We start from the raw sequence: 15,925 nt of genomic DNA on the forward strand, positions 1-15,925 counted from the left end.
TATGGAGACTTACATCTTCCTTTGGGTTAACTTTAAGGAGACATGATGCATCCATATAACCATCAAATATGAAGAAAATTCACCCTCTATTTTTTCTATAATCATTATCATTAATGGTGGCTATGGAGAATCTCTAAGATATGGGATTTTTTAGAACTAAGTGTTGCCACTTGTGAAAAGGATTTGGGCAATCGGTATGTGTCTGACTACATGCATTCACTTATAGTTTGATAGAGCATATTGGTAAGATAATGAAAGAATACTACTCAAGGTGGAGATGTTTTTTTTTGATAAGGAAAGGGAGGATTCAGAGCTCTAAAAAGGTTCGAAACTAGGGTTTGCAGCAGGATTTCAGAGTTGGGCACAATGGAGGGGCGAGAAGGGAGGAGCTCCACTCCCTCCTATAGTCATGTTGTATCGAACCGCTTCAAGAAGCCCATGGAAGTGGAAACAAGGGGTACAGACAGAGGAAAATAGGAAAATAGCAAAGCACAGTGGCAGGCAGAAACGCAGAGGAAGTCAGAAGAGAGAAGTGCATAGGAGAACACAGTCACAATAATGAGCCCAGTAGTAGGACATGACCATGTAAACCTAAGGTAGCCATCACACCCCGAGTGGTGTTAAGTGATCCAGCGCTACAGGCGCACAGGGAACACATGGCAACTTATGCAGCAATATGTAAATTCATGGGGTTTTGGCCAACAAAGATGGCACTACACGCTTGGATAAAGAACCATTGGAAACCTAAGGGAGAAATAGATCTACACATTGGATCCAAGGGTTTCTTCACAGTTGTGTTTACGAACCTAGTGGATAAAGACAGGGTGTTTGAAGGAGGGCCTGACTTCTATGCGGCTGCAGGCCTCTATATGAGGCCATGGGTAATGAACTTTGTTCTGGAGCAAGAAACATTTACATCGGTTCCGGCATGGGTAAGAATATATTCCCTGCCTCTAGATTATTGGCTGCCAGAATCATTAAAAGCCATAGGTAATAAACTCTGTGAAGAAAATATACCTCCTTTTCTAGAATATGTGTGGAAATGGACCTTTCGGGGGCTTTGCCGAATGAAATAATTCTAGAAGTTTATGATGAAGAATGGGTAGAAGAGGTGGACTATGAGCATGCACCCTTCAAATTTCGCAAATATCATGAACACAAACACCTCTTTAGAGACTGCCCTTTAAGTAAAATGGAGAGCAATACCAAAGCAATCTTAGGTAAAGAGACTGAAAGCTTTACCAAGGTGGGGGGCAGAGGAAAAGGAGGGAAAAAAAACAAAAAAAAGTTATGAGGAAAAACAACCTAGTCATAATAGGTTGAAGATATTAGAAGAAGAATAGGGGGATGAAAGAATGAATCAAGTAATGAAGAACAATCATGTAGAGAAGGAATAGGATGAGAGCATGGAGGATAGACCTGATAAAAGCCAGCAAAGGGAGGATCAGCCAAGTGCTATGGAACTTTATAGGGACCAAGAGATGAACCCAAGCGAAGTGGGTACGGAGGATCATGAACTGCAGGACATACTGGAAAGGGAGCATCTCGATCTAGAAAAGTTCCTGGAGGAAGGAACAACCAAAGGTGTGGATTTGCTACCTCAAGATGAATTTAACAAAGTACAACAGTTCTTCCTCTGGAGAATGCAAGCAAAGGATGCAACGATAAAAAGAAACTATGATAGTTAGGATAATGGAGGGGTTAAAACTATGGAGGCAATAGCGGCACAGGCTCCCAAGAACCCAGGAAGGAAAAGAGGAAGAAAAAAATAGAATGAATTGTTGATTGAATGTGGAAAACTCATGATAAACTCAAGTAAGATGAAAGACCTAAGTAGTTACTCCTTTACAAATCTTTCTTAATGAAGCTTACAACATGGAATATTAGGGGTCTAGGAAGCAAAAGGAAACAAAGAAATCTCAGCAATAGAATGAAAGTAGAAAAACCGGATATGATATTTATCCAGGAAACAAAATGTTGAATAGAAAAAATAAGAGAAATACACAGAAAATGGATGATTAAATATGAATATCTAGAGGTTAAAGTAGATGAAACAACAAGAAGAATTCTCACACTTTGGAACCCTCAGAAACTAGGAATCCTAGATGCTGAAGCATCCAGGAACTATCTATCAGTGGTCATCTAGCCTTTGGGGGACAAGGAAGTTTATTTGATCACAAATGTTTATGGTCCACAAAAGCCTGAAGATAAACTCGGGCTTCTTACCTCACTGGAGGAATTAAGAAACAGGCATTCAGGTATCCCCTGGATTTTGGGAGGGGACTTTAACATGATCAGGTCCCTATCAAAAAAGAAAGGTGGAACCAGATCACTAGGCAGAGATTCCATAGAATTTCAGAATTTCATAAACAACATGAGGCTAGTAGATACAAATACAAGTAATGGTATCTTCACCTGGAATAATAAAAGGGGAGGAGAGTCTCAAGTGGCCTCAAAATTGGACAAATTTATTATCTCGGAGGACCTCATCCTTACAGGCCTGGACTTGTCAGCTACGATACTCCCTTTTGGTGGCTCGAATCACTGGCCTATTCAACTTGAAGCGTCCTTTATAGGAACTCCAAGAAATATACCTTTTAGGTTTGAAAACATTTGTCTTACCCAACTTGATTTTATCAACAATATTGAAAAATGGTGGGCAGATGATATATAAGTTTAGGGCACTAAAATGTTCCTCCTGCATAAAAGATTGAAACACATCAAGCTCAGGATTAAACATTGGAATAAGAATGAGTTTGGAAACATTTTTGAAGCCAAAAAAGTAGTTGAACGGAAGCTACATGAAATTAACCAGATCCTTATCACAAATGGCTTCAACGAGGAGAGAAAGGAACAAGATGACCATCATCAATAGGAATGGGAAGGAGTATGTAAGAAAGAGGAGATATTCTGGAAACAAAAATCAAGGGTACAATGGTTAAAAGAAGGAGAAAGGAATGCACGGTTTTTTCACAAATCTACCATGGATCACAGGTCTCATAACAGGATTTCAAAAATCAAAGATTCTCATGGAAATCAACTCAATACCCACAAAGAAATAGAAGCTGCTCCGGTTCAAAATTTCCAAGGCATAGATGAGGAACCTCTATTAGATAGATCACAATTCATCAATAAATTTATAAAGTACATTCCTAAGCTTGTGACAAGAGAATAGAATTATAATCTAAACAGAACAGTGAATGAAGAAGAGGTCAGCAGAGTCATTAAAGAGATGCAAAAATGAAAAGCACCAGGTCTGGATGTTTTAATGTTGACTTCTTTAAAGAATGTTGGGGAATAGTCAAGCACGATATCATTGATGTGGTGGAGGACTCTAGGAAAAACAAAATTGTTTTGAAGGCGCTCAATACCTCTTTCATATCCTTGATTCCAAAATAGTATAATGCTATGACACCAGATAGATTTAGACCAATAACATTATGCAATGTGGTGTACAAAATTATTTAAAAAATAATTGCCAACAGGCTTAAGCCCCTTGTTCCAACTCTCGTGTCCGAGGAGCAAACTAGATATGTGGAAGGCAGGAAAATTCTCAAAAATATCATTCAAGCTCACGAGGTGGTTCACTCACTCAAAAGAAACAAGCGGGTAGGAATGATTATACAACTTGACCTAGGAAAGGCTTATGATAAGCTAAGCTCGACTTACATCAAGGAAGTTCTAATAGCTTATGGCTTCGACCATAACTGGATAAGATGGGTAATGGCCCTGGTAACTACCTCCAGTTTTTCAGTCTTGCTAAATGGTTCACCATCCACAACCTTTAAACCTTCGAGAGGTCTCATACAAGGAGATCCACTCTCACCCTTCCTCTTTATTCTCATGATGGAAGGGCTAGGAAATGCTATCAAATTTTCCAAAGAAGAAGGCCAAATCCAGGGTCTCAAACTCACCATGAATGGAGATGCTTTGACCCATCAACAATTTGTGGATGATACCATGCTGCAGGGTATACCCACGGTCAAGGAATCTCTAGCCTACAAACAAATCCTGAATGACTTTGCTATGGTTGTGGGTACAGAGGTAAGCCTTACCAAATCAAATATTTTCTTTTTTAATACTGACATTGCTATTTAGAGAAACATATCTAGAATTCTAGGCTTTCAAAGAGATATGCTACCCTCCAAATATTTGGGAGTACCTCTAACAGACAAACCTCTGAGCAAGGCAGTTTGGGAGCCTGTGACCAATAAGCTCCAGGACAAAATCCAAAAATGGACAAACATGTCTTTGAATTTAGCAGGACAACTAGTGCTCACAAAATTTGTCCTACAAATTGTCCCCATCTTTATGTTTTCAGCCCTTCCAGCTCCTAAAGGAGTTATGCAACATTGCAGAAATATCCAAAGAGATTTTCTTTGGGGCAAAGGGGAAGAGAAAAAAAAATGGGCTTTGGTAGCCTGGGAAAAGATCTGTAAACCTAAGACACATGGAGGTTTAGGACTTGATGACCCTGAAATTCTTAACAAAGTTTTGGGGGCAAAACTATGGTGGAGATGGCTAAAATATTTGGCTTCACCTTGGGAAAAAAATTGGAAATAGAAATATGCAAACAATTGGCAAGAAAGGGATCACATTAGAATGTCCGGGCTCATTAAAGGCTCCCACATTTGGAACAAAGCTTGAGAAAATAGAGCCATTGTTCAAAAACACAGTTTCTAGGAAATAAGAGATGGAAACCTTGCTTGGTTTTGGGAAGATAATTGGCAACAGGAACCTAAACTGTTAAGAGAAGAATTCACCAATCTCAAGAATGATACTGATAACAAAGGGTTACTCAGGGTAAATGACTTATGGGATCAGGAAAGAAGTGAGGGAAAATGGAGAATATGGAAGAACCTGATATACAGTGATGACTCCACATTGAAGGCACTGGAAGAAGCTTTAATAGACATATTGGAAAAGAGAAATATTCTGACATCAGTAGATTCAGACCAGCTGAGATGGGGCAAAAACAATGAAGGCAACTTTAACCTCAAAGAGGCCAAGCGCATAGCCCTTGGGCTTGACTTTCCAAACCTTGATTGGGTATGGAAGGACCTAACGCAGAACCAAAGCTGGATGAAAATCAAATTGTTCACGTGGTTAGTGCAGCATAGAAAAATTCTAACCTGGGAAAACCTTAGGAAAAGATGGGTATCTGGTCCATCTCGATGCTAGCTATGTGAATTACAAGAAGAAGCTATGGATCACCTACTCAACTTCTACCCATTCACATCCACCTTGTCGAACTGGGTAGCTTTAGTATTTAGACAAACAGACAGGAGCATGAGTAGCATTACCAGTACTTTGAAGAAGTGGAGGAAATTTTTTTCTGATGATGAAATAATCAACAGAGCTTGGGCTTTAGTTCAAGGTTTTCTAATCTAGGATGTCTAGAAAGAACGCAACAACAGAATATTCAAGAACATGAAAGGTTCTCCCTAGAGCATCATGGATCAGATTTTAAGATAGCTCAATGAGACGGTAGGGACCCTCATTAAAAACCCCCTGAGGACCAGCCACAAGATAAAGATTTGCAAATAATACTACATTTGGGCCTTCAGGGGCTTGTCCCACAGAGCAAAAGCATGAATGTAAGTCATATAATAACTAATAAGGATTTCTGACAACCTCCCCCTCAGGGTTTTATGAAATGCAATATAGATGGGGCCTCAAAAGGAAACCCGGGTATGGCTGGGTATGGAGGAGTAATAAGAGATGAAAAGGGTTTCATAAAAACAATCTTTCATAGTCATTTGGGGAAAGCCACTAACAATATGGCAGAGCTCATGGCCCTTGAGCAATGCCTAGAAATCTTGAGGGACTCAAATCTTCATAATACCATAATTGAAGTTGATTCTGAATTGATTATTAATTCGGTCAAGAAAATTTGCTATGGCTCAGCTCCAGATAAAGTCTCGAGACATTGGCGGCTTCTGCAAGTTTATCAATGGATTCAATCCCATCTGCAGAACATGAGAACCCTTAGTTTTACTCATGTGCACCGAACAACCAACAAATTAGTGGACATATTAGCTAATGAAGGCGTACTCTATGCTAAGAGAAATAAAAAATATGACTGGATAGAGACCCCCCAAGGTAGATTGAGGGAAGAGTGTCTCAGATAGGCAAAAGCAGACAGGGATTTCTATCAAAGTAGGGAAACTAGCAGGATGTAGTCTAATGGAACCAGAGGAATTTTGATCTAAATGATGAAGAAGTGCATGGAAAGATGCGGACAGGGTATCCGGTCTTCGGGTGGGAATATACAGTTCAGGGTACCCAGAACTCTACAAACCCAAAGTTCTCGGGAGGAAGTCAATATACAGTACAAGTCTTTTTAGGAAAACGAAATTCACTAAAGATCACCTTTGAATTAGCTATGTCAGGAGCTTGGTTAACATGCTGGAAGTTTGGCAAATTTGAGGCAATCCTAGGAATTTTGCATGCCAAATAGCAAGGCGATTACCAAGTCAAACGGACCCGAAATTAATTTAAGTGGTGGCTGTATTATATTTCGGGTCCGGGTGTGTTGTTAATTACCATGTAAGTTAATCAGTAAGTCAATGTTTCCATATTCTAGAAAATCTTTGGAGGTTGCCTTTTTCCTTTGCGTGAAGACTTGTAACCATCAACATAACAACATTAGCCATCAAAACTATTAGTAAATATGAATATAGATCACCGTTGGTTTCTTCTTAAATCATTATTGTTAATTATGGCTATAGAAAATTTCTAGGAAAAGGAAATTTCAAAACTTGAGTGTGGCCTCATGTGAAAAGGATTTTGGCAATGGGTAGGTGTTTGACTACAAAAATTCACTTATAAATTAATAAATTATATGGGAAAGATAATGTGAGAATATTACTTAGGTATTTTACACGTTTGATATTAGTAATGCAATATAAAAATACTACATTGGAATTAAAATTCATATGGTAAAAGATCATTTGTCTAAATAGAACTCGTGAATCATCAAGATAAAATTTGTTTCATTAAACAAGACCATAAAAAATTTCCGAAAACATGTATGACCTTAGTTTAAGTATATACCTATGCATGAACAAAGAAAACACATGAGATTCACTCTATGTTCAAATCTCATTAATTTATTACATGCAATTTCAATAATATGATAAAATGTAAGAAAAGTGAGAGGAGGAGGGGAATCCAATTATATCTATATATAATTTGGAATTATATTTTATAAAAATATCATTCATATATATATAATCTTGAAATTACATTTTACAGATGTGTCACATGATTCTTAAAAAATAATTAAAAAAATTATCTTTATTTTTCAAATTAAAATTTTTAATATCATATTCACAAAAATGTTGAATTGGAGGAAAAAATATATCTAAATGGATACGAATTGAGGATACATTTTCAAAGATGATTTTTGAGACCGCTTTAGAATTCCTTCGCTACTTAGTGCAATTATAATCCAAAGTTAACTTTCCATCTATGGTTAAATTACTTGCAAGACTCATCGATGCTTAAATTATATTTTTTATTTTTGTTTATATTATGAATGGTCATGCAACGCTAACTTTTCATGGTATGTTCCCGGATGCGGGTGACATCACTGTCCATGCCGCGTGTTAGAACAGTTATGAGGCATGTGGCTTGTCACATGGGCCTCTGTCAGCCCGGACAAGCCACGCCAAGCCAAGGAGCAGGCTCCTTAAATTCGCCGGAAGGCGATGCAATCAGCAAATTCGCAATGTTTTGCGAGGAGAGGAATGTAGTTAGGCTGTCTAGTCTGGAGCAGGGGAACGACGGGGGAATGTACAGGAGGTTGCAGGCGCCATTCAATGCGCTGCAATATCCGAGGAGCATGGGAGCTATTAAGGTTGCCTCCCTGACCTCTTTGCCGCATACCAGGCCGTTTGAGTGGGTTATTGCTTGGAACAAGGTTTCTGGAGGAATTGTAGGTGAGGGAAGCCATCGCCAAATGCCAAGGGAGAGGCTCAGGATGAGCAGTCGCAGAGGAATGGCTAGAGGGCATTCTGCCTCTCAGAGGCCTGAGATTTCTCCAACGTCCTCAGTTGAAATTACCTCTGAGCAAAACAGGCCTCCAGGCCGCAATGCTAGAGGCAATTGGGGCATTCCGGAGTGTGGTCACTCGGAACATCCGGCCATTCGTTATAGAATTCCCTGTGCTTTTGCTAATAACACTCTGATAGTGTCGGTTACTGTGGAGCATTGTAGCAGTGCTCGTGGGCGCTTGGATACGGTGACTGTCCCGCGGGTCGACATGGAGACTCCCACTGTAGACTTCACGCGTCCGGTTCAGACGGATGAAGCTGGCCCCAGCGAACCTGTTCAGAGAAGCTCGTGCCAGGGTAAGGAACCTGCTCAAAGGAGCTCGTGCCAGGGTAAGGATGCAGCGGAAAAGCTCAAGGGTCCAGCATCTGATGAACCTCACACCACGGATGACGATTAACTCAGCAGTCGCCAAGTCTGGGCAGCAAGGAATGAATTTCTTTGACCTTTTCATTTTCATGATTTTGTATATCTATTATGGAGTTTATGTCTGTAATTTCGGTCCATATCACCATAGTCTCAGCCCACGCGTCGTTCAACATGTTCACCATGTCGTTTTCCATACACAGCGTGTCGATTTGTGTTCACCTTGTCCAGTAATGCATCCATCGTGTCAGTTTCGATACTCACCGTGTCATGTAATGAATCCACCGTGTCGATTACTGTATGCTACGTGTCGCTCTTCTATGCAAGGTAGCAATGACTGATATCTTCTCTGAAGGTACAGGGCTTTGGCCCAGATGTAATTTTTGTAATATTTTTGACTTTTTGTAATATAAATAGATCAGTGTTATCGAGAAAAAAAAAAAAAAAACTTTTCATGGTATGTAAAATAATAAAGCTATGTGGTGATTATATTTTATATTATTAAAATAATGAATAATTGGTAATTTATGACAACTTAACCTATTATCATACCTTTCTGAAATAATGAGTTGTGAGGCACTTTAATAGATACACAATATTGAGGTTTTTTGGTTTATGGGATGTTTCACAATAATTCTAAATGCATAATTTATTAAAACAAGTGATGACTTTTAGTAGATAAGGTATAATTTAAAAGGGTGTGACAAGACCAATTGTCGAATAAACGTGCAATAGAATTACATCACAAAAAATGAAATTACTGGATCCTATTTACATTTATGTTTCCAAAATGTTGGGAAGTTTGTGCCATGTCATAACTCCGTGCAAAATACAAAATTTTCAAAATTATGATATGACTCAAAATATTAAAACAAGAGAGATTACAAAATTGAAAATAATTGTATAAAATGACAAAGATCAAATTTTCAAAATGTGTAAAAGCCATTGGAAGCTCCCAAATAATGCACTTTAAGCATTCTATAATAACTAGAAAAAAAATTACATAACTTTGAAAATGTTTCCTCTACAAAATTATGGATCCCTTTACATAATATTTTGAAAATGTTCCCTCTACAAAATTATGGATCCCTTTACATAATGCACAAAGATATAATGGTTCAAAATGGAACTTTATAAAACTTCTACAGCATTTCATCTTTTCAAAAGATAAATACAATATGTAATGCGCTTGGAAAAATTATAAGGAAATAAATCTATCATAAACATAAAAAGAGAAGGAAAATAAACATAAAAAGGTTTAATTAAAATTAATTGATATGACATTTTTGAACATAAAATAGAAAATGTGGAGTAATTCAAATTATCTTAAAACTTTGAAATATAATGATATTTATTTGAATTATGAAAATGATAAAATTGAAATTCTTTATTTTAAATACATTTTAAATACACTTTACCACAAAATTAGATTAATTTAAAAAAACTCAGGATAAAAGATTCTAATTCTATAATTTAAATTAATTATTATACTTAGTAACATAATAAACAAATATTTATATAATGTTATATATTTCGTTTTATTTGATCTCTTTTTTAACACTATATAAAACTATATCTCATAAAAATTAAACTTTCTTGTTTTTTCATAAATTAGAATCCCATTATAAATAATACACTTTAAAATATGGTGAAATATTTTGAACACACTAAAAGAAAATTAATTCATGGAAACCAATAAAATTAAATAATAAATTAAACAATAGCATTCATAAATTATATAGGGATTAGATAAATAATCTATTCTTATTATAATTTTATAAATAAACGAACCCTTTTACAATGCAACTATAAAACAATTTTTTACTCACTTTTCTATTCAATATTGTGTAACTATCTACAATTTCTGCACTTAGAAATTTCCCATAAGAAAACATTATAAAATATTTTTCATCCATTTATTTAAAATACTAACTAAACAATAAAGTGATTACTTAAACATAAATATATATCTCACTTATAAATATAAGAATAAGATAATACTTGATCATCATGATATCTTGAGTGAAATGAAAAGAATCTACATATAATATACCAATTAAAATATAAAAAGCCAAATGGAGAGGTCTAGCAGAAGTTAAAGTAATCATGGAGTCCAGAATTTTCATTACAAGAACCGAATTTAAGAATATTGTGGGGCACAGGCCTCGTAAATGTGTTTTTTTTTTTCCATATTTTAAATGGAGTTGTTTTTAGTGTGATTTTTTGGAAATTCTGGTGATGGAATCTGGCGGAAAAAAATGAGGTTAATTCTTGATTTGTATTATTTTAAATATTTATTTAACTGTATATTTGGATTCAACACTCTGAAAAACCCATAGGATGCTTTGATTGTGCAGAAATTACTTATCAACCTTGCGATTTCAATAAATTGCTACCAAATTTTAGAGAAATTTGACCAAAAAACCCACCAAAAAAACTTCCAAAAAATCTCACTAAAAACTACACCATTTTAAACAAAATAATGTGATGTGTTTGCCGAACAGAAATATTATAATACATCTTGCAATAAGTTCAAATAGGTGTTATCTATTTTTCAAGTCATTTACTCATAAAGTGTGCGCTTATATCTGTGAATGCAAAGACGCGACGCGGGCATGTTGCTTGCATGTTTTACCTCATTAGAGTTATTATTTATCATTGTTGCTTGCATGTTTTAACTCATTAGAGTTATTATTTATCATTGTAGGGCACGTTTTACAAAATCGTTTAATTTCATACATTTTGATTGAATGTTAAATTTTAATATTAAAAACTTTTTGAAATATTCCGTATTGTAACTTAACCGATACCTGTTTTATTGAATATTAAATTTTAATGTTTCTCTTTTAACGAAGGTCGCAGGTCAGGCTGTCAGCCCAGCGTCTGCCAAGGCTGTGGCCAACGCCGAAATCTTTTTCACAACTCTATGCTGCTCCCCTCTCCTCAAAAGACGTTCACGAGATTCCAGCTGGCCCACAATACACTGCTTTTTATATTTCGATTTCGCCCGCAGATTTTTGTCAGTGGCATTGTCATCGCCTTCCTTTACTTGCTGAACGATGCTGAAATCCCACCCTATCGTCGCCTTTAGTGCAATGCCTGATGATCGAAAATGAACTAAACCACATTGCTGATTGAAGGTGTCCGGCTCAGCCCTCGAATCAGCTGGTTTGGTTGTCCTCTGATAAGGACCCACCCATTTGAATTGCATGTAACGAAACTTCCTCCACGGTGGTATGCACATTCCTCGCTCCCTCAGCGATCTTCTGGCTGCGTTGCACATCACTTTAACGATCCCAAATAATTTGTCTGCCCTCCCCACGAACAAAGTAGGAAGTTGCTGAAGCAACGCGTTGTATTCGTCAGTCGGTCGGGCGATCTCGAATTGTTCCCTGAAATTGATGTCCACGAAGAAACGTTCATTTCTGAAATTCGATCCCTCGAAAACCACATCAATGAACTCATAATCTCCTGTACAGCCGAAGCAGATCATAGGCACCTTTAAATAATGCACAAGAGTGGCAGCAAATAAATCTATTTGAGCTGCACTTATATATATTCCCAATTCTATTTAAAGAAGACTGACTGACCTGCAGGATATGACAGTGTTTTCTCCCAACGAGACTCGCAGACAGCTGCATCGTATCCTGCGAATCGCAAATATTTCATCACAAAACGGCGTGATCGACTGTTCTGCTCCACATTCTTAGCAGCAATAAGCCGTACAGTTTCCCTGACCATTGCTACAGCTTTTTCTGCATCTAGCAGCAGACTCATTTCAATTGCAAATGCAGTGCTGCTGCTGGAGGAAACACCCTGCACATACAGAAATGCTTGTGTATATATATATATCTATGTATTTTAAACCCTAGTCTAAGGAATCTGATAACAAGAACAGATTCACTTTTTTCTTTTTTAACTGCCTTTAGAATCATCAAGTGTCATTCATATTCGATACAGATCGATGAGTCAAAACTCGGCACAAAAATTATCAATGTGATGAATATGAGAGAAGAAACTCAAATTCACTTCAGATCACATAACCTCAATTCTGAAAAGAGCGTATCATTGATATACCTCCAATATCTGGCAGTGCTGTTCCCTGAAAAGCGCATTAAAATCTCTAGTATTTGAGTCCTCGGCGTCGATTTGGAAATCTTCAGCAATACAGCTAGAAGGCGAGCACTCTCCCTGTGCTCCATCTTGATCGACAATCCCAAAACCAAAAATCATGTCAGCAAGCCTTTCGGACTCGATGTCGTGGTCGCTACTACTGCTGCTGCAATGGTTGGTGGACATGGGCAAGTTTCCGCATAACCTTGCCCTCATAGCTTCGTTGAGAGGATCCGTGACACACTTGGGTTTGATGGACTGTGAGCTGAGGTGAAGAAATGGAGGAGGGGCAGCACAGACGTTGGGCAGCTGGAATCTGTCAGCTTTCATTTTTGCACTTGTAATCTGCGTTCTCTGGTGCGGTTGGTCCGCTGCGATGGAGGTGGATGCCCGGGCCGTGAAAACGTACAGGCGAGACATTTCCCTCTGTGGAAAGTAGTAATCCAAATTTAAAGACCCCGGCAAGATGCTGAATAGACGTTTGTGGGTTGTTTGGGAGTAAGTACAAGAAGCGAAAGCCGATGCGGATCCCCAAGTTGCCTTCTATTAACCGTAACGTCATTCTGCCCCTCGAGACTCCCCACCGGGCGCTGTGGTGTATCTTCACTTTGTGGCACGGACTCCAATAACTGGACATTGACTTGCCCTTGATCTCGTATTGAAGGGGCACATTTCAACAACAATAAGTCAATACCTTTTTCTAAACACGCTGGAGCATGTATTTTAATGAAAGAGCTATACATGCCCTTTGGTATATTCGCAAAGGCAGGGCAGGGCAGGGCAATCATGGCATCACTGGTTTATCCTATCCGGGCATATTCTTAGGGAAATATATATGAACATAATAATAGTATTATTGTTGATTTAAAAGTTATGTATGTTATATTAAGTATGTGGTATCGATAAGTTGAAGTATTATTTATGGTATTATAATAAAAAGTAAAAAAAATTATGGTATAGTGGGCCTAATCTCTATAATAAGAATCTCTATAATCTCTATAATATAATGGACTTAATAAGAATCTTTACAATAGAGTGGGCTTAAATCTCTATAGTAAAAATCTTTATGATATAGTTATATGTTATATTGTTATATCTTTTAAGTATATATATATATATATGTTTAACTCATATATTATTTTTTTTAATAATTATTAATGATAATAATTTAAAATAAAGCTATAATTTAGTTAATTTTTATAATTTTTTTATTGTCAATATAAGATGCATCTTACATTAAGTATATTAAGTATTTTGATGTTCATCATAGATTGATGTCTATCACTATTTGGCAACCATTTAATTTATAGAACTACCCTAACCCATTGCAAATCACTAACTAATATATATTATTCCTTTAATTTTAATTCCATATTAAAATACTATTGGATAAATCATGTGGTAAAGTATAGAGTTTAGTTAAATTGCGAATAAAATAGTAGGTTCTGTTCACTTTTAATGTTGTAGTTTAACTTTTCCATATTATGTTTTATTGTTGGTGTATATTTTCCTATTACTTTTATTTTAAATGGATATAATTATGTTCCATGACAAATGCACAATTAGAATGTAAGGAGTTTTTTAAAAAGTAGAAACTATTTATATATTTAAAAACACATTTTTAAATAATAAAAAATTCTCTATAAATTATACAACCAAATTTAAACTAAAATATAAAAATTCAACTACTACCATTTTAATTGTAAATTAAAATACATATAAATAACTCATCTAATAAACTTCACCATGGGTGTCAATGGAGGATAATCACAACAAAAAGACCACCCTTAGCAGAACATGATGCTAACTAGATCAACATGCATCATCCTGAGCCCTGTTGTACATTGGTATTAATTCACACAAGTTGTAAGCCGTCCCCACTCCAATCGACGAGCACACTGATACCCTTTTCATCATGGGAAGCTATCATTATCTGATTAGATGATTTTAGATCAATCCATGGAGGTTTAATGTTGTTGCGTGTGGGAAAACTTTACAAAGAACCATCCACATGGAGCTCAATGAGGTAATTATGCCTGTTAAGGAAATGGTTGGTATCTACAATGATGTCAATGATAATAGTCGTTCTCTGACAATCTGACTCCGTGCCAATGCTAAGCATACTACTTTTCTCTCCTATTTGGAGAATTGGGTTAGCTATCCGCTGGTCATGGGGTTCACGAAGGGCGATAGACTTCCTGTGGTCTCCATGGGAGACACGCCCGACCCTATGACTATATTTCCATATTTAGCATCTTTGGCCAATGGCGGGGATAATAACATTTGGACAAATTTATTGAATGACACTCACAATTCTCTTTACTTCTCTTGAGCAATCTTGGTTGGTACCAATGACACTCATGGGAATTCTGTGCATGGTGAAATTGATTTAGTGCCAAAGGTATCCACTCCTCTGGTCCATCACCTTTCGCCTTATGCTAGTCACTCAAGGGAAATTTTTTGAAGTTGTGTCATGAGGTGGCATGTTAGTCCAACTGAGAAGTGACATTGCCTCATGCTCAATGTTTGCATCTAGGCTCATGGTTGTTGCTTGGCCATCAATCATTCTATGATTAGGGTTAGAGTATAGGTTGAATCTTTGTTAGGGTTGAGGGGTCATGACAGGGTCAAAGTAGAGTAGGGGTGGTGGGATATTGGTGGTATCAAATTATGAATGGAGTCGTAGGAATGGTGTAGTGAAAACACATGCGGTGCAACAACGTTATGGAGCCTTTGCAATGCTGGTGAACAACACTCGTGGAGCCTTTGCGATACTAGAATCGTCCCTCTGTCAGTGAACAACCCTCATTCAACTAGCTCCTTGACTTTCTGAATTGTCTCTTTATCGCCTAGTACTGAAATGTATTTCTTAGTCTTTAGAAGTTTTGTGCTCAACAATGATGGTCATGGTAATTTTGTAATTTTGCATAATATAGGCTCACTCTTGTCTCTAGTCTTGAAACACACTCTAGTAAAATGGAGTATATGTAATTTGAAAACTCTAATTGGTGTTCGTGAGGTGCTTTGCTGCGGGGCAGCACTGATCATGAAGGAATGTTGTGTGTACTCCATTTTTGAAGTAATATAATGTTGAATTTCAAACAAAAAAAATTCATCTAATAATATCATGAAGGCTTCACTTAATGAACCTCTGTCATATCACATGTGTTCGTGGCATACAAAAAACTACCCCTAATTTGACTACATATTGGAAAATACCTCTAAAAACCACATTATTTAACCTCCTACCAATACGAACCCAATACACCTTCTCAATTTAAAAAAACCCCACTTTCACTAGATATTATAGGTATCCATTTTTTCATTAACAATTTTTATCCCTTTATATTTTTTCATTGACATTGAACTCCATTTTTTATACCTACCAATA

At 36.8% G+C, this 15,925-nt stretch overlaps 1 protein-coding gene across 1 annotated transcript; it reads right to left on the reverse strand.

The window, feature by feature from the left end:
• Positions 1-11,219: 11,219 nt before the first annotated feature.
• LOC149185176 (uncharacterized) lies at positions 11,220-13,007 on the reverse strand. Its single transcript, XM_089419054.1, has 3 exons — positions 12,499-13,007; positions 12,012-12,237; positions 11,220-11,892 (listed from the first exon to the last, which is right to left on the reverse strand). The coding sequence occupies exons 1-3, from the start codon at positions 12,952-12,954 to the stop codon at positions 11,285-11,287; spliced, it is 1,290 nt and encodes a 429-aa protein (XP_089275180.1). The 5' UTR covers positions 12,955-13,007; the 3' UTR covers positions 11,220-11,284.
• Between the last annotated feature and the right edge of the window lie 2,918 nt (positions 13,008-15,925).

Source organism: Pinus tabuliformis, chromosome 3_2 (genome assembly GCF_031772625.1).
Source record: "Pinus tabuliformis cultivar Carrire ecotype Pingquan chromosome 3_2, CPIR1, whole genome shotgun sequence".
In the NCBI taxonomy this organism is placed as follows: domain Eukaryota; kingdom Viridiplantae; phylum Streptophyta; class Pinopsida; order Pinales; family Pinaceae; genus Pinus; species Pinus tabuliformis.

What these genes read in the sequence shown, in the direction of transcription:
- LOC149185176 (XM_089419054.1), bottom strand. Translation starts at nt 12,954, where the DNA reads ATGTCTCGCCTGTACGTTTTCACGGCCCGGGCATCCACCTCCATCGCA. An exon ending in AGCACTGCCAGATATTGGAG is followed by an intron (nt 12,238 to 12,498) that starts GTATATCAATGA and finishes CTGTATGTGCAG; the next exon opens with GGTGTTTCCTCCAGCAGCAG. An exon ending in AACACTGTCATATCCTGCAG is followed by an intron (nt 11,893 to 12,011) that starts GTCAGTCAGTCT and finishes TCGGCTGTACAG; the next exon opens with GAGATTATGAGTTCATTGAT.